Consider the following 25,104-nt stretch of genomic DNA (forward strand, 5'->3'; position numbering starts at 1 on the left):
GAGAGGCGGGGCATAGAGGACCTACAATAATGTACAGTATTTGAAAAAAATTTGTTTTTTGAACATTAAAGCATGTCAACATATTCTGTTACACCAAATACACAAAATAATGATCTTTAAAAAAGCATCATATGACCCCTTTAATATAAATGCATTTTTATTTTATTTATGATGTATAAAAATACATTTGCAAAGACATTTGCTCTATGAGTTATATTCTGTCATGTTGGAGCAAAGTTACTCATGTCATACCCATGTGGTTCTCATCTTTCTTCTCTTCCAGGTGGGCATAGACTTCACTGGGTCAAATGGTGACCCCAAGTCACCTGATTCTTTACATTACATCAGTCCTCAAGGTGTGAATGAATATCTCTCAGCTATCTGGTCAGTTGGCCTTGTGGTCCAGGACTATGACAGGTACAAAGGCACAAGGAACATTTTTATTCATCATACAGTATTTAAAAAAAACATACACTAGGTCTGATGTTTTCTTTCATGTCCTGTAGTGACAAAATGTTTCCTGCATTTGGATTTGGCGCCCAGATTCCACCTACTTGGCAGGTAAATTAAATTACATCTGCTGTTGTTACTGTGACAAACTCCCAGAAGCCTCCATTTATTACTGTTTTTTTTTCTAGGTGTCTCATGAGTTTCCTCTCAACTTCAATCCCACAAACCCATTCTGTGCAGGTATGGTACATTAACAATATCAGTTTTAACCGTCTTCAGCCCTCTGTGCATGACAGGAAATGATGTGTATAAACAGGAAGTTGTATTTCTCTTCCCATAGGTGTGGAGGGTGTGGTGGAGGCCTACAGGATGTGCCTTCCTCAGGTCAAACTTTACGGGCCTACGAACTTCGCTCCTATTATTAACCACATGGCTCGTTTCGCACAGCAGGCTTTACAGCAGAACACAGCGTCGGTGAGGTTCAACACAAACCCAAATATATGACGCACCCACGCTTGATGTCTCTCTCACTCCGTCCCGTATCTGTTTCAGCAATACTATGTCCTGCTGATCATCACGGACGGAGTGATCACGGACATGGATCAGACGCGTGGAGCCATAGTCGCAGCCTCCCGCTTGCCAATGTCAATCATCATTGTGGGCGTAGGCAAAGCCGACTTCACAGACATGGAGATTCTGGATGGAGATGACGGGCAACTGAGGTCTATCAAAGGAGAACCGGCCGTACGCGACATTGTGCAGTTCGTGCCCTTCAGAAAGTTCCAAAACGTGAGTGAAAAACTGGTCTGGGGAGTTTCATACACAAACTAATTTGGGCTTGCTCTTGCTTTGACTTTTGCCTTTTTGCGCTTTCTAAGATCTTATTTTGGTTTATATTATTTTGTTTTGCTGCATACTGCAGTATTTTTACAGCCATTTTGAAGAAAAAAAACCTAAGAACTAGGAGTATCATGGAGTATCTTTCATGTTTGTTTATATATTTATTTTCATTGATATAAACATATATGAGGGCTTTATGTTTATTTCGAACATTTAATTTGCATGTTCATGGAGGTCAAAATTATGGATGGGGATTGCAATTATCGATTTAGTTTACAGTTCAAATCCTCTTAACAATTATTGTTCCTTAAAGGTGCAGTAGGAGGTGCTAACTTTAGCCTGAAACGAACTGACACCCACTGAAAGCGAACGTCCCACCCTCCCTGCAATCGCCGTCTAAAGCCACGCCCCCTAAACACACATACGCTCACAGACCAGAATACCAGAGACAACATTACTACAATAGGCTACATCAGCGGTTCCCAATTTCAATCCTCGCCCCCCAGTCCTCGCACTATAGATTCAGTAGTGGTGTTAAATACGAATCTGTGTGTTTATGTTGACGCTAATATAGTTATCATTATAGTTATCGTTATAGTTGTCCTTGGTGTGAATGAGCCTTAATGAACATGCGAAAGCAGTTAACAAACCAAAAGTCATTCAGTTCTGTTATTTATTTATTATTATTTGTATGGAGCCAGTTCCCAACCCTTTTCATAAATGTTTATGAGAGTAGACACTGAGCAGAGCAGAACATGACACAAACTTGTATTCATAGTCCCATGTATCTACCGCATGTTATGGCTTATAGCGTCTCACCTGTGCCTTTGTGTCCATTTCATTTCAGGCGCCCAGGGAAATGCTTGCCCAATATGTACTGGCAGAATTACCACAAGTCATGTCCTACTTCAGATATATAAATCTATTGCCTCCACATGAGCTAAAACATTCATAGACATGAACATGTAGGGCTCTCTTCTTTATTGGCACCTGACCCTCTGTCATGTGCCTGTCTGAATGATTTAATGCTCATTATTGCTTCACAAAGCATTCAGCTGACACAGCAGTCATATTCATCTGTTTGATTGAAAGTAGCCATCGTTGTTGCAGGTTTAGCAGTCATGGATGCCATATTTGCTGTAAAACAGCGTCACAACCTGAGGCAAAGGAAGGATATTGAATGATAATGAAACTCAAAGCAGGAGGTTTTCCTAAAGCATGATGAATATATGCTGCATTCATGTCATATCTGAATTATGAAACTGAAGTCCTTGGACTCTAAAAGTATTTGTTTCTGTGGCATCGTTCACAATAGCAAAATGAATCCATGTCTGTCCAGTCAGTGGCTAGCTAGCTTTTATTTTAAACCATATTTTGGTTTTGGTTTATTGGTTTAATAGTATTGCTCATACTTTGAGTTATTGATTTGAATTAATCCCTAACCAGTGTTATTATTGTTAACTATAACTAAAAGTAAAACTATTAAAAATTACTAATTGAAATTAGGCTGAAAAAAAAAAAAATTAATATTAGATGAAAAAACTAACTAACTAAAATATGTTTAAAGGGGTCATAGGATGCTACATGCACTTTTGCAAGTTGTTTGAACTGAAATGTGTGTTGGCAGTGTGTGTACACAACCACCCTAAAATGATAAAAATCCCCCCAGTGTTTTTTTTTTTTATCTGCTCAAATCTTTACCCGTTTCTCAAATCGAGCCGATCTCAGATGCCTGTCTGTGTGACGTCACAAAAACAGGCCCCTCCCACGATAGTTTGATTGACAGTAGCGTTCCAGCACAGACTGGACTGGTGTCTTACCTTAGACCCGCCCTGAGTGAGCTGTCATCAGTCCACCATTGTTTCACCGCTGGAGCAGATGTAGACAAGAATGAGCATGGATCGCGAAGCAGGGGGGGGCGGGTTACTTTTGAGGTCTGGTATGGGCTAGAAAAATACATATGAGCCTTATATAGCCTATGTATGCACGTTTAATCATTAAAATACCGTGATCTTGATTCAAACTCACGTGATCTTATTCCTAAATGACGGTGATTCTGCTATGTCTATTCAACCTTTGAAATCACAATCACATCGGAATATTTAAACCTGCTTTTGTGAAGCCGCTGATCCAGACAGAGCAGCACTCATCATGTAAGCTTTGTTTGAAACAGCTTCACAAACAGTCTACTTACACAGTAGGCTACATTTCTGTGTTGCAAACATTAAATAATAATGAAAGTATTGATAAAAGTTTAAAGTTCGGATGTAGACTCTGATGTTGCGGGAGCCGCGATCAAAATGGGTCTTTGAAAGTATGATGCATATGTTACTTTATTCCAGTAGGTGGCGAACAGGGTGTTAAATGTATTTGATGTCTGAATCATTCATTCAAGAGATTCAAAACGAAACAAGTCTTCATTTATTTTAAATGATTTTTTTTTACACAATTAGGCTAATTCGTTTAAATTAATAAATATTTTTAAATAGACTCATTTACTATAACATTAATAAAACATTTTGTCAGAAACTCAAGTAAAATTACAAATTTCGTTTGGTTGTTTGTTTTGTTTTCAGAATCGTGGGAGAATCATAGGCTAATATATGTGGCAACTAACTAATACCATTAGTAGTATTAGTATTTATAACTAACTAATACCATTAGTATTTTATAGGTAATATTACTACTGTTTCTAATATTAAAATTAGTTCTGCAACCCAAACCCCGCCCTCCCTCCTTTTGGTTCGTTCCGCGATCCATGCTCCTAAGCGATTGAGGTGTTCTGTTGTTGGATGTAATAATGAACATAGCCGTCGTCATTTACTCCCGACATCTGAGCCACTGAAGACGCAGTGGATTATGTTTGTTTCTGAAGGGAATGCTCCCCCGATCTACATAAATGCGTCTATGTTTGCGCAAATCATTCGTGATGCAGCTTCACCTACATAAATGACTAAATGTAAAATGTACAGAAGAAGTGAGTGGAAGGTTTTTTTAATGAATCTTTGCAAATCGCCTTTCCTAATAATGTGCTAATTAGCAAGTTTCACGATGAATGCGGCTAAAGTAAACAGTCTCTCTGAGAGCAGCTCGGAAGAGAGGGGCGGGGTCAGCAGAGCTTATTAACATTTAAAGGAAAATGCTACAAAACTGCATGCTCTGAAAAGAGCTGTTTTTGACAGGGTAAAAAAGGTAAATAAATTAAGGTTAAAAGGTTAAAAATAAATTAAATATAAATAAAAATATAAAAGAAATAATAAAATAAGTGCATAACAAAAATACTAAAATTAAAATGAAAACTAAAAATATAAAATAAAAGCTAATTCAAAATATTAATAAAATGCAATAATATTATATAAATCATAAAAATGCTACTGTCCCAAACCTTAACTTTGTCTAAAAACGTATCATGTATCATTTGTGGTATGTATCATTTGTGCTATTGTTATTATTATTGTTATTAATTATTTTATAATTTATGAATATAATATAAATTATGATATAAATTATATAATTATTATACATTATATTATCTAAAAAAGTAAAAAATTATAGGTAATATTACTGCTAAAAACTGCCATTTGTCACAATGATCAAGTGGAAGAAGTCCAAATGTTCATAAAATTATCTTTTTTTTTTTATTATTGAGAACAAGGAACAAAAGGTCATCATGGGTGTTACAAAGTCAAGACAATACAATTTCCATAATATTTTTGGAGTATAGTATTACACTTATCCTCAATGGTGTGTATACACAATCCATTTATCTCAGTACTTAATACATTTTTCCAAATGAAGTCTAACAGTAAATGTAAGTCTCTCCATAGAGTATATTTCGTTTACAATTCCAAACCACTGGTCCCTTGTTGGAGGGTCAACCTGAAACCATTTACGTGTTATGGCTTTCCTACTGCTTGCTAAAAGTATTTTTAATAAGTATTTGTCACTGTCTAGAACTGTTTTAGGAATTTTTCCTAGGTACAGCGTTAATGAATGAAAAATCCAACTCTTCCCCTAATATTTTCCCAATTTCAGCTGCCACTTCATGCCAGTAAGACTGTATTTTTGAACACGCCCATAAAATGATATTCTGACAGAAATGTGAATGATTTTCAGTAGCTAATCGGTAGCTGACATAACATGACATGAGCGCAGCATATGGTTTATGTTGTCTGCACTGTCTTGTAACTAACACTATGAAGCTTAACCCCTCGCCACAATCTCCGACCTTCTACTGCTGCTCAAAGTCAGAAATATGATGACTATCATTTTCTCTCTCTCTGTAGTCTCCTAAAGAGGAGCTCGCTAAGTGTGTTCTGGCGGAGGTTCCTGGTCAGGTCGTCACCTTCTTTAACATGATGAAGCTCCTGCCTCCTAAATCAAACACTCCAGTGGACTCTCCAAATGGGCCAACGCAGAACTGATGGACCTGCTAACTTCCTTCATACCACATACAACTCCACAACTAGACATCACCAACCTGCTAACCTGCTAACCATAGGCTTTCTTAAAAAGAAATACACTAGAAACACTAGATACATTTGATTTGCATTGGTTTAAAATTTCAGTTATGAATTTGTTTACTTTTTAAATCATTTTATATTTATTTACATGTTTTCTTCTGCAAAATAATCTTGCAATGGTCAATTATAGAGCTTGTTTGGACTCAAGTATCCTACTCTAAATGACCGGTTACTGAAAAAAAAAATTGGGAGGGAATTTAAGTTTAAAGTCAACCTTGTTAGTGTTCCAGTTATGACAGCAGAATACAGCATTGGTATGAAGGCATTTTTTTTAATCTCCAATGTCATTCTTGCTAATTGTTTACAGTCAGCATTATCTCATTAATTTTTCATGTCATTATCATTCTTTACATCTTATATTTGTATATGATTTTTTAATCAGTGCCTCACAAAGCAATTTCTTCATATATCTAATGCATAATATTATATACAAAAAAAATGTGCATATATGTTTGATTGAATTCTATGGAAATCATGGGGCAGCTTTTCACATTGCCAAGTTGAATTTTTGACCAGAATGCACTGCAGAACAAAGACATTCATACAGGTTTGAAACTACTTGAGGGTGAGTAAATGATGACAGAATTTTAATTTTTGGGTGAACTATCCCTTTAATAACATACATTTCTCTCCCAATGTCACCCTGCATGAACCAATGGAAGACATTTGCCCATGATAACTGTCTGAATCACTATGTTTAATCAACATAATATCAGATACATGCATGGATGATTATATTTGGTGTTCTCACCTTCTTACACACAAAGTCTCCTGGCAAGTACACAATGGATTTCAGACGCAGTAACGTGCACAAGCATCTGGTTGTCACAGCCCTAGAAAAATATGTTGGAAATCGCAAAAACTTGAAACAAAATCAATCCCTCACTTGTTTTCTCTTTCTTTCATTCTTTTTATAATTCTAACATGGATTTACTTCATAAAAGTCCCCCCCCAGTAGGGGGCAGTGGAGTTTTTGTCTTTCACAGGTTGTGTTAATTTGTGAATATTATCATGATGAACACCTTGAAGAGGTTGAGTTTTTTTGCATCTGATCCATAGAAATTAGCATCCGTTTAGATTTATGGTAACTTTATGAGATATCAGTCCAAAACTAGCTGTATTAATTGAGCACTTCTATTAGGAATTACAGTAAGCTCTTACCCAGCATGCCCTGGGAGTCCCACCAGTGCACCAGCTTTGGGATGGTGTAGGTGTTCATATAAGCCACACAGGAGTCCATAGAGGCGCGGAAGTAGGTCTGACCCGCCGTAGCTGCTCCAGTGACATCTCTCATCTGGGTTTAAACAGGTTTTGATCAATGGTGTGAAGTGATTACTCTGGGACATGTGTTACATGTATTCATTTAGGCTACTTACCTGTCCAATCAAGCTAGAGAAGACAAAGACTCCTGTGAAGAAGTTCACCAGCTGGAAGACGATCTCAAAGAGTGTATGAGGCTCGGGGAGACCTCTGATAGTGATCAGTGTAGGAGTGGCAAAATAATAACAGCGGAGATACCTTGGCAAGAAAAATGACAAAATTATCAGTACAATATTTATTTATATATTTATTTTAAATGTATTGATTTTTTAAGTGTAAATTATAAAAATATAACAATTATATAATATAAAATGTAATAATTATATATAACATTGTAATTCAATATTAAATTACATTTATTATAGCTACTATTTATGAAATATATGAAATAATGGCAAAGGGGAAAAAAAGAGTTCATACGCATTTCCTTTTCCATCATATGTCCATTTAGTGCTGCCTAGCCCCTCGTATTCTGATGCTACATAGTAACAGAGGCGGACAAAGTACTCAACTTTGATGTCACACACAGAACAGTCTACGCAGTGCTGCTTCAAGTCCAACACCTATTGTGTTTTATTAGGAGATGCACAACAGTTCTTCTGTGGCTTTATAGGTAATATTTTCACCTACACAATTTAGCAAAATCAGACAATATTGTGTCTAAAGTCACGTTTTAGAGAAGAAAAAAATCACCCACTGACTTTTAAAGCTGCTACAGAGTAATGACTTTCTACTTCGAGGACCTTGATAGAAATGTAGTGGAGTGAAAAGTATTTTGTTTTATTGTGTTATTACTGTGTTAATCCTGTGTTATGCCTGTGTTATTACTGTGTTATTATCGTGTTATTACTGTGTTATTAATGTGTTATTCCTGTTATTACGGTCTTATTACGGTTTTATTAATGTGTTATTACTGTGTTATTCCTGAGTTATTGCTGTTATTTCCATGTTATTACTGCGTTATTCCTGTCTTACTTCTGTTGTCATGGAGTTATTCCTGTGTTATTACTGAATTATTCCTGTGTTATTACGGTGTTATTAATGTATTATTACTGTGTTATTCCTGAGTTATTTCTGTTATTTCCATGTTATTACTGTGTTATTCCTGTCTTACTTCTGTTGTCATGGAGTTATTCCTGTGTTATGTCTGTGTTATTCCTGTGTTATGTCTGTGTTATTCCTGTGTTATTACTGAATTATTACTGTGCTATTACTGTGTTATTACGGTGTTATTAATGTATTATTACTGTGTTATTCCTGAGTTATTTCTATTATTACCATGTTATTCTTGTGTTATTTCTGTGTTATTTCTGTGTTATTCCTGTGTGACTTCTGTGTTATCACTGTGTTATTCCTGAGTTATTTCTGTTATTCCTGTTTTATTTCTTTGTTATTACTGTGTTATTTCTGTTAATCCTGTGTTATTACTGTTATTCCTGTGTGATTTCTGTTTTATTCCGGAGTTATTTCTGTTATTACTGTGTTATTAATGTGTTATTCCCGAGTAATTTCTGTTATTACTGTGTTATTACTGAGTTAATCCTGTGTTATTAATGTGTTATTCCTGAGTTAATCCTGTGTTATTAATGTGTTATTACTGAGTTATTCCTGTGTTATTAATGTGTTATTCCTGAGTTATTCCTGTGTTATTAATGTGTTATTTTTGTGTTATGACTGAATTATTTCTGTGTTATTACTGTGTTATTCCTGAGTTATTTCTGTCTGTGTTATTAATGTGTTATTCCCGAGTAATTTCTGTTATTACTGTGTTATTACTGAGTTAATCCTGTGTTATTACTGAGTTATTCCTGTGTTATTAATGTGTTATTTTTGTGTTATAACTGAATTATTTCTGTGTTATTACTGTGTTATTACTGAGTTAATCCTGTGTTATTAATGTGTTATTCCTGAGTTAATCCTGTGTTATTAATGTGTTATTACTGAGTTATTCCTGTGTTATTAATGTGTTATTCCTGAGTTATTCCTGTGTTATTAATGTGTTATTTTTGTGTTATGACTGAATTATTTCTGTGTTATTACTGTGTTATTCCTGAGTTATTTCTGTTATTTCCATGTTATTACTGTGTTATTCCGGTCTTATTTCTGTTGTCATGGAGTTATTCCTGTGTTATGTCTGTGTTATTCCTGTGTTATTACTGAATTATTCCTGTGTTATTCCTGTGTTATTACAGTGTTATTAATGTATTATTACTGTGTTATTCCTGAGTCATTTCTGTTATTACCATGTTATTCTTGTGTTATTTCTGTGTTATTTCTGTGTTATTCCTGTGTGACTTCTGTGTTAAATTTTCCTGAGTTATTTCTGTTATTTCCATGTTATTACTGTGTTATTCCTGTCTTATTTCTGTTGTCATGGAGTTATTCCTGTGTTATGTAAGTGTTATTCCTGTGCAGAGGCGACAAAATACTCAACTCTATTACTTGAGTGAAAGTACAGATACTGCTGGTCAAATATTACTCCATTACAAGTAAAAGTTGTAAAGACAGATTTTTACTTAAGTACTTTTAAAAGCAAGTACTTTTGTACTTTTACTTAAGTACCAAAAGTAAATAAGAAAATTATTTTGTTTTATTGTGTTATTACTGTGTTAATCCTGTGTTATGCCTGTGTTATTCCTGTTTTTATTACTGTGTTATTGCTGTGTTAATCCTGTTATTTCTGTTATTACTGTGTTATTCCTGAGTTATTTCTGTTATTACTGTGTTATTCCTGAGTTATTTCTGTTATTACTGTGTTATTCCTGAGTTATTTCTGTTATTACTGTGTTATTCCTGAGTTATTTCTGTTATTACTGTGTTATTCCTGAGTTATTTCTGTTATTACTGTGTTATTCCTGAGTTATTTCTGTTATTACTGTGTTATTCCTGAGTTATTTCTGTTATTACTGTGTTATTACTGTGTTAATCCTGTGTTATGCCTGTGTTATTCCTGTTTTTATTACTGTGTTATTGCTGTGTCATGACTGTGTTATTAATGTGTTATTCCTGTGTTATTGCTGTGTTAATCCTGTTATTTCTGTTATTACTGTGTTATTACTGTGTTATTACTGTGTTATAACTGTGTTATTACTGTAATATTCCTGTATTATTACTGAATTATTCCTTTCTTTTTCCTGTGTATTTCCTGTGTTATTTCTGTAATTACTGTGCTATTCCTGTTATTTCTGCTATTACTGAGTTATTCCTGTGTTATTTCTGTTAACCCTGTGTTATTCCTGAGTTCTTTCTGTTATTACTGTGTTATTCCTGTTATTTCTGCTTTTACTGAGTTATTCCTGTGCTTTTCTGTGTTAACCCTGTGTTATTCCTGAGTTATTTCTGTTATTACTGTGTGATTTCTGTGTTATTACTGTGTTATTCCTGTGTTATTGCTGTTATTACTGTAATAGTCCTGTATTATTACTGAATTATTCCTTTCTTTTTCCTGTGTATTTCCTGTGTTATTTCTGTAATTACTGTGCTATTCCTGTTATTTCTGCTATTACTGAGTTATTCCTGTGTTATTTCTGTTAACCCTGTGTTATTCCTGAGTTATTTCTGTTATTACTGTGTTATTCCTGTGTTATTTCTGTGTTAACCCTGTGTTATTCCTGTGTTATTTCTGTTATTACTGTGTGAGTTCTGTGTTATTACTGTGTTATTAACTTGTCATTTGCACTTATATATTGTTGCTCTTTTGTTAGTTTTGACTGCTTTTATTGTCCTCATTTGTAAGTCGCTTTGGATAAAAGCGTCTGCTAAATGACTAAATAAATAAATAAATAAAAATGGATGGACTCCATGCTGGAAAATCCAGGTGGAAGCTAGTTCATGTTTTTTGCTGGACAAAATTGGTAGTCACTAGATTGTCCAAGTTGGTCTAGATGGTTAATAAGAAGGACTAGTTGCTTTTGACCTGGTAGACAGCAACAAAGTAGCTATATTTTCCAAAAAGCTAGAATGACATGGTTCATTCCAGCAGGGTAAATGAGTCAAACGGTTTAAAACCTTTAAGATTCCAAGTCCTTGAGGAACAGAGAAATGAGAAACAGCTGCTAGATCATTTATGAATCTTGCATTATTGACTTGTCCATCAAACAGCAGGATTCAGAGAGACTCTGGATGTGTTTGTACTACTCACTGACGAGGCGTAGGGGTCTATGACTTTCTCCTTATGAAGCTGCATCCTTCCTCTCCAGTAGTTTCCTCACGATGTCTCACAGCTGGTCGTCACAGTATCTGTTGATGACGATGGGTGGAGGAGGTGGTGGTGGTGGTGCATCCTCACTACGTGAAAAAGACATAGGCTTATGTAAAAAAAAAAATAAAAATAAAAAAATCGCTAGTAGTAGCAGTAGCAGTACTCGAAGTTGTAGTAGTAGGCTAGTAATAGAGGTGGTAGTAGATTTAGACTATACACAATTATTCTGCTTCCTGTTCTAAACCTGAAGCGGAAATTAAAGTCAAAGTTTAATTAATCAAGTCAAGTGAAATTTATTTGTGTAGCATTTTTCACAGTGCTCATATTCTCAGAGCAACTTTACAAAAATGTATGATGTTAATGCTTATAATGTAGTCATAATTTCATGCCTTATAGTCCTAGCTAACAGGGAATGTTCTCTCAAAGTTACGAACAAACATTCTTCCAGTAACGTCATCTTCAATAATCCCTTTAATAATGTTCTTTGTATTGTTTAATAATGTTAATAATGGTCTTTAATAATGTTCCCAAACGTTAAAACAAAAATGTTATTTATACATTTTTCATGGAATGTTTTCTAAAACGTGTTATTATTATTATTTTTTTAAATGTTACTACTTGTTCCAGAATGTTCAGGGAACTTTCAAAACTAACATTCCCATAATGTTTGCAAAATGGAATGTTCCTTTAACATTCGTATAACAAAACAAAACAAAAAAGTAAAAAAAATAAATAAAAAAAACTGGACATTTTGAACACTCAGAAAATATCATCACACAGCCCACTTTTCTTATATAGTATAGCTTTACATGACTATACTGTATGTACACAGGTTAAGTAGAATGTACTATATATCCAACTTTTAATATATCACTAGGTGATAATATAATTTACAATCTTCGACAAAATTACAATAAAGCATTTGAGATTTGCTATATAGTACATGTACACATAGTACATATTGCTATATAATACATTTTGTACTATAGTATATAGTACATATAGTACAACATAGTACATTTAATGTAAGTGTAATGTATGTGTCTGGGATATACTTATAGTAGTTGTATAATTTGTTATTAATTATTAATTTAATTTATTCAAGTTAATTTGTTCAGTTTATTACAAAAAAAATTGTTATACTCTATTTTTCTCTAAACCATCTCTGCCGACTCTCTAGCATCCCCTTGTGGCTTCTGGACCCCAGTTTGAAAATCACTGACTCTAAGATTTTATAGTATAGTATAATATAGCATACACTACAGTATATACACACTGCATATAATGAGAACATTTTCAGGTAGTCTGAACTCTTACCCCCCTGCAGCTTCTGCTCCGGGATTGGCTGGATCTGCTGGTTTGGCTTCTGGTTTAGGAGGCTCTGGAGCAGCAGCTGGTGCAATAGCAGGAGCAGGTTCTGAAGAAGCACAAGTCAGAATGAGATGTTTTGGGATAATTTGATTGGATATTCCTAACATCTATTTGCTCAGATTAGCACATAATTAAAGACAAACTGTGAACAGAAAAAAACAAACAAACTCTGATTATTAACAGCATCTGTGCATGTGTTCGCTCATTCACTGGAGAGGTTAACACTCATTCATGGTGTCCAGAGTGCTTTAAAAATATGTTTTCATAGGTTAAGCTTCAGCTTCTCCTGACACGCTAGTTAATTAATAAAGTACTTTAGTGAGATAATGCGGTCCGTTATGCTTTTTCATCCAACCCTTCAAATGAGAATGCCTCCAGGATTCCAGATGAAAACATCAGTCATAATTCTAAAACTGAAAATTACATCTAAAAAGAGAATTGCAGTTTCCCTTAATGGAACATCATCTCATGAAGTGAAGATGGATGAAGACTCACCAGTGGGCTTTTCCTCCTTTTTCTCTTCTTTTTGTTCTTCATCTTTCTTTGCATCTGTCTTTTCCTCCTGTAAACACAGAAAAAATATATTTTTTCATCACAACACATTTCCAGTTTATAGCAGTGATATTTGAACTAATGGCACCATATGGAATGAGAGGTGTCATAAACTGTTTTACACACACACTTTTTACTTTCACACAGTTAAAGTTCTGTCAGTATAACCACACCTGCTTGTCATGACAATGGGTAAGACATATAAATGCAAATAATTATTTGTGGGCATCAGGCTTATCATGAACTAAAACTAAAGCCATAAAAAAAATGAATTGCTTGAAAAAAAAACAAAAAAAACTATTTCAGCTAGTTATAGCCACGATTCTCATTTTTCATTTAAAGTTGAAGAACTAAAATAACTTAAAAATAATAATAATAATAAAAACTAAATAATAAAAAAACACTTCAGTAGCCTGATGCTGACATACAAAAATAGTTTTATATATTAAATAGATAAAAGTATAATAAATGAGCATCAGGTTGACAAATAATCAATATAATTAAATGTCCATTAGCTTATTTTTTTTTCAGTATTTTAGATTAAAATGTATATATACATATTTATTTATTTAAGGGAAAGAAGTGAGTGAATGTTTTTAAGTTATATATTAACTTTTTCAGTTCATATAGATAGTCTTTTAGTAAGACAAATAATTAATATAAGGCCATAAACACTAAATGCATAATAATAGGACAAAAAGTAAAATAGATGAAAAAAAGATGAAGTAGCATTTCAACTACCCTTTTTCATGTATGTATACACGTATCTGAATCAACTATACTTTACTACATAATATTCATCATCTGACACCCTAAATAACTATTAATAATTAAATAAATATAAACAATATATTATATTATAGTATATGGTATTTGAGTAATCAAACAGAGATTTGTGTTATACATGTATTTAAGCTCTAAATATTGTTAATATGTATTTAAAACTAATTAAATTGTAATTATGTAAGAGAAATGATCACATACTGTATAATGGATACATGTCTATGGATCCTTCCATTCCCACATAAATGTCAAAAACATCATTAGAAAGTAAATCTTTTAGTTTTACTTATAAAATCACATAGTTTATTCAAATAGCTTACCATTTGAGCTGCCTTTCCAGTAAACCAAGCTGAGATATATTTTTGGGTAAAATTGCTATCTTTTTTTTAAAGAAACATATTTCTCTGACACTGAAGTCAGTTGTATGTGTGGGATGATCCTGGTGCTGTATTGTGCTAAAGCCAGGTGGTTGTACCTTTGTTGGAGGAGCAGGTGCGGGTGCAGGTATTGGTGTCGAAGGTCCAGGGCTCTGAGCTACTGCCGCCACACTTTTAGCCTGAAAAAGCGGTTTAAACGTGTTGAACATGGCTGCACTGGCTCACAGGGCACACAATCCCATCCAGATTTATCCGTCCACGCTGTGATATGTGAACTCCAACCTGCTTCAATTAATTTTTAGAGCTCTATTAATTCCCTTTTAGGAACGACGCTTTTCCCAGTGTTCACCACAGTTTGACTGACCTATCAAGGGCCTTCTCAGTGGCAGTCAACCAATCACAAACCTTCTATTAAAACTGCATTATAGGGTGAGCTGCAAACGACCATTTCTTTTTGTAAAGCCAACATGCACTGATTTTTGACCGAGATATTTGCTGTATTATTGGCTCACGAGTCACATTGGATTACTTAAAGTGTGCCAGGCAACACTTTGATAGGGCATCCGTGGGCTACTCTGGAGCTGCGAGCTATTCCTGCACTGTGCTGTGCTGTATTTCTGCTCTGGGTCCACATTTAGAAAGACCACTTAGTTAATTAAAACTCTGCCAGACTAAAGAGATTAACTGTGAGATCCCACGGCAGACTGACTCAACTAACTGAGAGTAAGCGGGCTATGTAAACTCTCAAGTATAAATAATACTCAGTTGTTTCAGAAATTATGTTCACTGTACTATGCAACTACAAAATGTGTCTTTTATTTAGGTTTTAGTACAAAATAGATTTACAAACATACTATTTTGGAAGGAATTGAAACAAATTGCAATCAAATAATGCATGTATCACTAGTAATAAGATTCACTGATTGGCAAGGACCACGGTTAGCAGGGAAAGAAGCTAATTTTTAAAAATGTTTTAGATACATATAAAGATATTTAGTTTTGAAAAATACATTTAAAATATGTAGGTTATTGTAAAAAGAGACATCTTTAATGTATTTCATGCGATTATTGACGTTCCCGTGTAGCAGCAGTCTAGAAAAGAAAAATATAGACAAGAAATTTACTATTTTTGAACCGTTGTTTTGGTTATTGTATTATACATCCAAAGTTGAAAGTTTTATTCAGTGTTTTAGGTTTTAAAATGTTTGGGGTCTATAAGTTTTTTAAAATGTTTTTGAAAAGAAATCTCTTATACATTAAAAGTAAAAAGTAATATTGTGAAATATTATTTTTAATATTTTTAAAATAACTATTTTCTACTTTAATTTAACTTATTCTTGTAATGCAAAGCTGAATTTTCAGCATCATTACCCCAGTCTTCAGCGTCACATGATCCTTCAGAAATCCTTCTAATATCTGATTTGCTGCTGAAGAAACATTTATTATTTTTAGACATGTTGGAAACAGTCATGCTGCTTAATATCTTTGAGGAAACCATCATACATATTGTCAGTATTCTTTGTTAAATACAATGTTCAAATGAACAACATTTATTTGAAATAGAAGTCTTTTGCAACATTATAAATGTTTTTATTGTCATTTTCGATTAATTTAAAGGGGTCATATGATGCGATTTAAATTTTTCCTTTCTCTTTGGAGTGTTACAAGCTCTTGGTGCATAAAGAATATCTATAAAGTTGCAAAGACTAAAGTCTCAAATCCAAAGAGATATTCTTCATAAAAGTTAAGAGTCAGCCACACCTACTTAAAACGGCTCGTTCTAACATGCCCCCACATACCTACGTCACTATGTGGGAAGATTTGCATAACGCCGCCCAAATGTTCACGCAAAGAGAGAAGGCGTAACTTTTATTCTCGCTGTAGTTTTGTTATTTCCGCCACCATGTCGTAAAGACGCTGTCCCTCGTAATTGGCCCTTTGGTTAGGTGAGGGGGCATTAGATATTATTTGTTAAATATAACAAAAAGTTGTGTGTCTGATTGGTCCAAATGCTACAATTTAAAGCGAGTTTTTTGATCAGTGTAGAGTAGGGCTTGTTGTTTGTCATTTCTCTGATCACAGCACAGACATGGTTTTATGTTTACGCGGCGCGGCGCAACGCAATGCGTAAAAAGACAGTATAAGTCATTATAATCCATAATTATGTCCCCACTGGATGCAACGAATGCCTTGTTTATAATTGTAATGAGGATTCAGTGACGTTGGGATCCATGTGCAGCTTTATTAACAATAGACAGGCAGAGTTCAGTCGACAGCATACAGGGGTAAAGTAGGCAAGGCAGAATCGTAACCAGAGTCCATGCAAAGGGGTCGAGGCTGGCGGCAGACAGAGGAGAGAGTAATTCCAAACACAGAGCAAGATCAAAGAGGCGGGCAGCGAACAATCAGACAGGTCTAAACAATCCAGGTAGGCAACAGGTAATCAAACAAGGTATAAACGCTCAGAAATGTCAGCAGTAGCAAAACAAGACTTCGCAATGAGGGTAAGGCAGGCACTGCTTATATAGTCATGGTAATGATCAGCACCTGTGCAAGTAATCAAAGTCAGGCATGGGATGATGGGAAATGAAGTCCTAAGGAACAGTTAGTACTCCGGTGAGGGTTCCCTCTGGTGGGGATCGGAGGGAGCCACGGAGGCTTGATTTGTGACAATAATGGGTTTTCATGTTTTTGTCTCGTCGCTCCGGCCGGACAGGGCATCATCACAATATGGCAAGGGGCGTAACATTTCCGTCACACGCTTGAGGTATTCGGCCAATCACAATGCACTGGATAGCTTGCCAATCACAGCACACCTCGCTTTTTCAGACCGATGAGCTTTGTAAAAATCGACACGTTTCAGAAAGGCGGGGCATAGAGGAGAATCAATAATGTACAGTATGTGGAAAATAATGTGTTTTTTTAACCTTAAACCGCATAAACACATTTCATTACACCAAATACTGTTCTTTTTAGCAGCATCATATGACCCCTTTAATGAATTATTGCTGAATAAAAGCATTAATTCTTTCCAAAAACAACAACAACAAAACTTACTGGCCCCAAAATTTTAAACGGTAGTGTATATGTAAATATATACAGTATATTAGAATTCCTTACCTTAAGTCTGTCCATAAAGCCTTTTCTGGTGAATGCTGCTCCTGCAAAGGCACGCAAAAGTTTGGGAGTGGGAGGTTTTTGTCCGAACTGAGCCAGTCCTTTCTTCTTTTCCTCGTTGCCTTTAGCAGCAGGAGGTGGACCCTTGGCTTTCAGCAGTTTCCTTTGAAACAGTGTTAACCAGTATTTTAGATTTCACTATTGGTCTTCTTGTTTTAAGCAAAAATCTAACACAGTTAAGTGAGTTCTTAATGTCTTGCAAAATAATAATAAAAGGATAATTGGATAATTTATTGGGAAACAAAAAAAAGATTTTCTCATTGCTTATGTAGGTGCATCTGCATCCACATGAACGTCTGACTGAAATAATAATTACCGTCCCTTCCTGGCCAGCACTTTCTGAGACTCTGGGTAGTGAATCAGGATGTCATTGAGATCTTTCTTATCCAGTACGAAGAGGTTGGCGAATCCATGAGCAGCTACATTAGCAGTTCTTCTGTTTCCTCCATTAGCTGAAGACTGTAGCAAACTGGGGTCGATTATAAACACATGAGTTGATATGTCACATTCATGACGTGTAGCTATAAAGGCAGATTCTCATTTCGATAGCTCACCTGATCTCTCCGAACACACAGCCTGCCTTCAGAGTCACAGACACAATCTTATTGTCCGGCCCACCGATGACCTGCACCTCTCCGGCCTTAATGATGTACATTTCTATTCCAATGTCACCCTGTGGAGAAACAGGAGAGTGAAGACTTGATGTGCTTGGTGTCTATAAATAAAAGGCAATATAACTCACCTTCTTGCACACAAAGTCTCCAGGCAAATACACAATGGACTTTAGCCTCAATAACATGTCCACAAGCATCTGGTTATCACAGCCCTGCGATGAAAAAAAAACACAGAAGCATCACCCAACTGACCGTGTGTAGCTCATCACAATCTGTTTCCTTCCTTAAATCAAGCCCACCTTAAAGAGGTCGATCTTTTGGAAAGTAGCAAGGTTGATGTCCACAGCGTTGGCTGTTCTCATCACCAAAGGTATCTGTTCCAGAAGCTCAGACTCATCTGAGGAGAAGCCAAACCTTAATTGGCCGGACCCTGTTATCGATTACCAATCTTATTTACATGTAAACTTAGATTTTACCCAGCATGCCCTGGGAGTCCCAGGTGTAGTTGTACCAGGTGCGCACTCTGATTTGAACCAGCTTGGGGATGTGGTTTGTCACCATGTATGCCACACAAGCATCCATAGAAGCACGGAAGTAGGTCTGACTGGCAGTAGCTGCTCCAATGACATCTCTCATCTGTAACATCAGATTAACATCTATATATCTGATATGGATGCACCATAATGATGATTCTGGCTGATACCAAAAAACGTATCATATTTTCATGTTAGAACCAATAAATGATAAATGGCTGATTCTATACTAATATACTATAAAATTCTATACTTTTTAAATTACATTTAAAAAATACTAAAAAACTAAAATTGACTATTTAAATACTACAAGTGAATTTAGGCATCACAGTATTATATTGTACAGCAAGAACATGGATATTTATTTTGATATTTATTAAAGATTGCATTTAACATTGTAATAAAATTCATAGTTTGTTATTATTATTTATTTATTTTTGCACCTTTATTAAAATTTAGGCCAATATTCATAAAACCATAATTATTTTCATGTCGTGGCCAATAACTGTAAAATGGCCAAAACTAAAATTACATACTACTTTGTCTAAATAAATTCAAAATAAAACACTGAAAACTGAAATAAATCATTTTAAATGCTACAAGTGAATTGAGGCATCACTATATTATAATGTACAGCATGAAAACTTGAATTGAATATTTATTTTGGAATTTATTAAATATTACATTTAACAGTGTTGTAAAATTACTAGTTTTTTTTTTTTTTGCACCAATGTCAAAATTATGCCCGATATTGATAAACCAATAATTATGTTTTAATGTTATGGTTGATAACTGACAAACAGCTGATATTACAATACTACTTTTTTCTGAATAGATTCAAAATAAAACACTGAATTAAAGATTAACTGTAAGCTAGTGTTAGATGACAGCAAAGGTAATCAAAATGTAAAAATAGCATAAATGAGCCTGCACAATTATATTTCCAATATAGGCTAAATAAATAAATACATTTGAAAAATTCAATAAATTATCTTAATATCATCTGTAACATCTGGTAAAGAAGTGACACATCCTATCTTCTTAATCAATAAGAGCGCCATAACAATAAATCAACATGGTTCCTGACAGGAGAACTGGATGAGAACTATGATACGATTGGCTGCCTGGGATTAGGGGTGGAGCTCATTATGTTTACATCATCACATTGTGTACCTGTCCAATCAAACTTGAGAAGACAAAGACACCAACAAAAAAGTTTGCTAACTGAAAGGTGATTTCAAAGACTGTGTGAGGCTCAGGCAGACCACCAATGTTGATCAGAGTCTGCACGGCAAAATAGTAACTGCGCAAGTACCTGGGAAAGAGAAAGAGACAGTAAAATTCAGTATGTAAAAAATAAAAACATTGTGCAGTCATATCTGAGTCCTTATTAAAGATTTGAACATATTACAGTGCCAAAACAGCATACATCGAACCACTGAGCAAAGCCAAGGCCAAGCAAGAAAGCCAAGTGAAAAAAAAAATAAAAAATCAAAACTGAGCCAAAAAACCCACCAAGCGCTTCAGGAGCATACGCTTTACAGACAAAAGCTTTGGAGACAAAATGTCTACCTGGCCAAGAATGATGGACAAAAATAGGGCACCAAAAAAATAGTTGGTCATCTGAAAGGAAGGAAAAAAAGGAAGTTCTGATATCATCAGGAGGGATTTCTCTGCATAGAAGAAACACCTCATGTAGCTATGAGAATATGAAAAACAAAAATCCCACAACCTGCAATTACTGCAAACCAATTTAGCATTTTTTTGTTAAATTTGAACTGTGAATGGAAAAAGAAAAAAATACAGGAGAAAAAACCCCCATTACATTAGCATTTCAACTTCATTCCAATTCTGTTTGGTGCTGCCAACGGTGCAGAAATGGTATACTTCACCTTTACAAAAATAATCAAATCTGAGTGAATCTGAAGGGTAGATGGAATTACATACGCGCTGCCTTCTCCGCTGTACACCCATTTGGTTGTGCCGATCCCCTGGTACTCAGATGCCACGTAATAAAGACATGCGTTGAGATGAAGAATAAACATCAGGTACCCAATAGTGCGAATTACTCTTTTAAACGAACAAAGGAGAATTATGGTTACAATGATTTATAACAGTGGTTCTTAACGAAGGGTCATTACCAAATAGGGGGCCATCAAACTCTTAAATCATGTCTTTTAAATCTTTAATTCTTGATTTCATTGAGGTAGCAAACAGGATGCAGAATTTGAATTTGAGCATGCAGAATTACAATGCAATCAAGTTCAAAGAAATTTGAACTTGAACCTATTGAAATGTGTGCTTCATTTTTATGTAACATTTTAAAAATGTACTTTTTGGAGCATGTTGGAAGAACACATTTTCCAGAATGCTCTAATTTTCCCCAAAGTCTTCAAAATGAAGCCAGACAACATTCAAATTCCTGTGGGGTTCCAACTCATGAACTGAAAGGTTGTCAATTCATAAATTCAGATTTTTTTTTTTTTTGCCAATCCCTGAACCAGTCCGCCAGATCAATTCTTAAGTATTGGTTACATACCTCCAGATGTACGCTCTGGTCATGATTCCTTCAAGACGGTCACTGAACTCAAAAAAGGCTTCAAACTTAAAGAGAAAACATAAACAAAACAAGGTTAAGGAAAATTCAAAAATTGAATCGGCTCATGAATGATTATGCAACTCATAGCCAATCACGACTCCTGCCAAAACACATTCGGCCGGAGTGAAACTGCAGTGTTCATTACCTTCATCAAACGATTGATCCTGAAAACGGACTTGAATCCAAACAGGAAATATAACAGGTCCAAAGGCAGAACCGATAGGACATCATTCTGAAAGGACAGGAAATATTCCATGGCTTTCTATTGGGGGATACAATTCTATTTGGAAGATGAAAGTCAACTGAAATATCTGCAGTACCTGAAACCTTGATGATCCTCGATATTTCTTTTTAATCACAACTCTGTCATACTGAAAGAAAATGATGAACATTAGAAGTACTTATTAATAGTATTAGAATTTAATAACAGAACTGAATTCAACTATCAATCAACTTTGTTATTTTTTTTTCTTACAATGATGTCTCCTGCTTTACAGAACTGCAGTCGTGGCTGGAAGACAATTATGTCGATGACATAGATGATGTCAGCAATGATGTCCAAGGTGAACCACAATGGAACGACCGCTGGGTCATGATATAGGAAGGCCATACGGACCGGTATGAACCACAGGTTATAGTTGAAGGCAATGGTCACCAAGCTTAGCCAAGCAATGTACTTGCGATCTGGTGAAAAGCACAAGAAAAGAGAAAACGTAGAAACGTGGTAATTTTATGACTGCATATTCAGATGTTAGCATATTAGCATGTAACCTGTGAAAGGATCGATGGAGGTGCCCAGTCTTTTGTCCACTCTGTCCTCGATGGGCTTCAGCAGGAAATCTACACAGGTGCATTTCATTTTTGGGCAGATGGACTTGTGCTCTTTGGCCGCCTTGTCATCTTTTTTCTCCTCCTTTTTTTCTTCTTTCTTTTCCTCAGGCTTGTCTGCTTTCTCTTTTTGCTTCTCCTCTTCTTCTTTCTTCTTCTTTTCCTCCTCCTCTTTCTTTTTTCTGTCCGCCTCTTCTTTCTTTTTCTCCTCCTCCACCAACTTCGAGTAGTCTTCTTTTCTGAGGACGGGTGCTGGAACAAACACAAAATACTTGTTAAGTCACCTCTTACTCGACTTGTCATGTTATGTGGTGACTACCTGTCATATTATTACATATTATTTCAGCTGTAATGGTCATTAATTGGATTGATTTGTGAGAGGATGCATAGGGGTCAATGACCTTTTCTTTAAACTGTTCAGTCCGTTGCCGGTACTGCTGAACAATCTCAATGAGGGGGTGCTGGAACAAACACAAAATACTTGTTAAGTCACCTCTTACTCGACTTGTCATGTTATGTGGTGACTACCTGTCATATTATTACATATTATTTCAGCTGTAATGGTCATTAATTGGATTGATTTGTACTCACTGACAGGAGGGCTGCACTCTGGAGAGGATGCATAGGGGTCAATGACCTTTTCTTTAAACTGTTCAGTCCGTTGCCGGTACTGCTGAACAATCTCAATGAAGAAAGTATCAAAATGCATGCTTATCACAATGGGCCGGGACTCAGGGGAAGGGGCCTCCTCACTATAATAATCAGATAGAGAATAGCACAAGGTGAAACAGTCGCCCCTCACTGCAGAACAAAGATCCAGGGGGCGGGGTTGGCTCCACTTCTAGGGGTGGAGATGGTAGGTTTAGGGGTGGAGATGGGTAAGTTTAGGGATCAGGGGGTGGAGACAGGTAGGTTTAAGTATATGTAAGGTGGGAGGAGTTGGATCTGGATCCAACCCCGCCCCTGGAACTTGTGTTCTGCAGTGAGGACCATCTCAGGTGAAATCAATATATTAAACATTTATAATAATATATCACACAATAAAATGACATTTGAAATCCTCAAGTTCCAGAAACTCTAATTTTAGTATCCTTGCGTGCAATGACACATGTTTAAATTTCATTTGACCACTTATAATGCTTGTCTAAATGCTTTTAAAGTAGGTATTTTTACGTTGCCACAGTTAGGCTATTCACTGGATCCGTGAAAACACAACTTTTGCTTGTTCATACAAAAAATGAGTTGAAATTACTTGTGATGATTGGCAGCATGACACAAATGCTGATAGAGTTTAACTTGTTTGACGTTGAGCTACTTTTACAAGAGCTGAAACTGTTGATCTGAATTCTCCTTATATATGCTGAACTCTGCTGGTCATGACAGCACATTACAAGTGTAAGTGAAGACCCAGTGCCTCTCATTATGAGTATCATATTATTAGTAGTACTAGGCCTTCGCAAAACTTTACATGACATATTATTGTAATGTCTTTCAAAGAAACAGAAAGTTTGTCTTATCAAAAAACCTAAATTAAATTCTGCTCCAGTGAATGTGAATATATTTTGAGGATCATATCCAACATAAAACCACTGAGGCATTCTTCCACTTTTGGTGTCAGCTTTATTTTTGTTTTCTAAACTTCAGCAGCTCTAGAGATCTTCTTATATCAAATGCACTGTAAATCTAGTAAGCTCCTCTCAGCTCCTGGTCTCATAATCTTCAGGTCTCTGTTGCACACTCTTGGATCTAATGTACAGTGTTCGCATCGATGACTGCCTCACATGCTGTTCTGTCACTTACTGTAAGTCCTTACCAAGACAATGAGAGTCTAGTTGATTAGCCTTGATTAATTAAAGCTTATCAATCACACTCAGGACATCAAGTCTTTCTCTTGGCACTTGCATAGAACAAACAATGATTTAAAGTCATCATGAAATTAAAATCAACCAGATTTATTCGTTTGCCGTTATATATATAAGTTCACACCAAACTGCAACATGATCTGTCAGATAAAGATGTTTCTGGTATTTAGTTTACCCTTCAACAGGTGGCTGGCCATTGGCTGGGTCTGCAGGTTTCTCCTCTGGTTTGGGGGCCGGTTCTGGTGCTGCAGTCGGGCCCGCTGGTTCTGGTTGTGTGGCCGGTGCTGCTGGTTCTGGAGCCGGTGCTGAAACCAGTGCTGAGGCTATGAAGAAAAAAGTTATTTTTTTCTTCATGACTCCCGACTGAAGGAAGATTCGGGGAACAGATGGAGGAGTGACCCCTGAAGCAGCTTACTGACCATCACACATGCTATTAAACCCATAACAAACACTACTGCAAGCAACCTGTGACAGACTGTAAGAATTATTTCAAATGCCTCTCATCTGGAAAATATCTTCTGCAGGTGCTCACGCAATGAATGATGAGATCATTTAGTGAATAATTACAATGATAACAGATGACTTACCATGGCCTTCATCATCTTTCTTGTCGTCATTTTCCTTGTCTGCAGGTTTGACTTCCTGCCGGGTGCAGAGCTGAATCATTATCCCAGAGCGCTTATGGAGTTAGAAAAACATTCTCATAAATGATGCATGATGGCTTCTATTATTGATAGATTGTTGAGCTAAATTGTCTATTTTAAATTACTCAAGCCTTTAGCTATAACTTTACATTTTTAATTGATGTTAGAACACTTTACACCCTGCACATCCTTCACATGGTGTTTGAGATAAAAAAAACAATACCAAAAATGTTTATAAAGTGAAGCAAAGTATATAAAAATTTCAATAATAATTACAAGAATTACTATATATACTAATATATATATATATATATATATATGATGTATAATATATAATATATAATATAATATAAAATAATATACATATATGATGTATAATATATATTGTTATATGTTATATTGTTATATGTATAATATATATATAGTTGTG

The 25,104-nt window shown here is 35.4% G+C and overlaps 3 protein-coding genes across 3 annotated transcripts in view; 1 reads left to right on the forward strand and 2 right to left on the reverse strand.

The window, feature by feature from the left end:
• Positions 1-6,330, forward strand: part of cpne3 (copine III) — a 16,939-nt gene extending 10,609 nt beyond the window's left edge. The window contains exons 11-16 of the mRNA XM_016278996.1: positions 284-417; positions 507-561; positions 639-690; positions 791-924; positions 1,003-1,239; positions 5,577-6,330. Coding sequence (XP_016134482.1) covers positions 284-417; positions 507-561; positions 639-690; positions 791-924; positions 1,003-1,239; positions 5,577-5,714 — 750 coding nt within the window. The 3' untranslated portion in view covers positions 5,715-6,330. The remainder of the gene's footprint in view (positions 1-283; positions 418-506; positions 562-638; positions 691-790; positions 925-1,002; positions 1,240-5,576) is intronic.
• A 627-nt stretch (positions 6,331-6,957) lies between these two features.
• Positions 6,958-8,120, reverse strand: LOC107590318 (cyclic nucleotide-gated cation channel beta-3-like). Its single transcript, XM_016279025.1, has 4 exons — positions 8,109-8,120; positions 7,554-7,639; positions 7,190-7,331; positions 6,958-7,107 (listed from the first exon to the last, which is right to left on the reverse strand). Exons 1-4 carry the CDS (start codon positions 8,118-8,120, stop codon positions 6,958-6,960), a joined length of 390 nt encoding a protein of 129 aa, XP_016134511.1.
• Positions 8,121-13,171: 5,051 nt separating this feature from the next.
• Positions 13,172-25,104, reverse strand: part of LOC107590319 (cyclic nucleotide-gated cation channel beta-3-like) — a 13,637-nt gene continuing 1,704 nt past the window's right edge. Inside the window, exons 2-19 of the mRNA XM_016279026.1 lie at positions 24,618-24,672; positions 24,206-24,353; positions 22,760-22,920; positions 22,112-22,420; positions 21,816-22,024; positions 21,661-21,711; positions 21,486-21,572; positions 21,281-21,345; positions 20,689-20,811; positions 19,915-20,056; positions 18,685-18,844; positions 18,508-18,605; positions 18,337-18,420; positions 18,149-18,267; positions 17,911-18,063; positions 17,538-17,697; positions 14,516-14,596; positions 13,172-13,267 (exon numbers count right to left, since the gene is read on the reverse strand). Coding sequence (XP_016134512.1) covers positions 13,172-13,267; positions 14,516-14,596; positions 17,538-17,697; positions 17,911-18,063; positions 18,149-18,267; positions 18,337-18,420; positions 18,508-18,605; positions 18,685-18,844; positions 19,915-20,056; positions 20,689-20,811; positions 21,281-21,345; positions 21,486-21,572; positions 21,661-21,711; positions 21,816-22,024; positions 22,112-22,420; positions 22,760-22,877 — 2,055 coding nt within the window. The 5' untranslated portion in view covers positions 22,878-22,920; positions 24,206-24,353; positions 24,618-24,672. The remainder of the gene's footprint in view (positions 13,268-14,515; positions 14,597-17,537; positions 17,698-17,910; positions 18,064-18,148; positions 18,268-18,336; positions 18,421-18,507; positions 18,606-18,684; positions 18,845-19,914; positions 20,057-20,688; positions 20,812-21,280; positions 21,346-21,485; positions 21,573-21,660; positions 21,712-21,815; positions 22,025-22,111; positions 22,421-22,759; positions 22,921-24,205; positions 24,354-24,617; positions 24,673-25,104) is intronic.

This window comes from Sinocyclocheilus grahami, unplaced genomic scaffold, assembly GCF_001515645.1.
Source record: "Sinocyclocheilus grahami isolate Dianchi unplaced genomic scaffold, SAMN03320097.WGS_v1.1 scaffold126.1, whole genome shotgun sequence".
NCBI classification, from domain to species: domain Eukaryota; kingdom Metazoa; phylum Chordata; class Actinopteri; order Cypriniformes; family Cyprinidae; genus Sinocyclocheilus; species Sinocyclocheilus grahami.

Bases quoted from the DNA above. Each gene is read 5' to 3' on its own strand.
- LOC107590318 (XM_016279025.1), bottom strand. The intron at 7,332-7,553 runs GTATGAACTCTT...TTTCTTGCCAAG, and splicing joins TATGATGGAAAAGGAAATGC to GTATCTCCGCTGTTATTATT. The intron at 7,108-7,189 runs GTAAGTAGCCTA...GTTTAAACCCAG, and splicing joins TCTCTAGCTTGATTGGACAG to ATGAGAGATGTCACTGGAGC.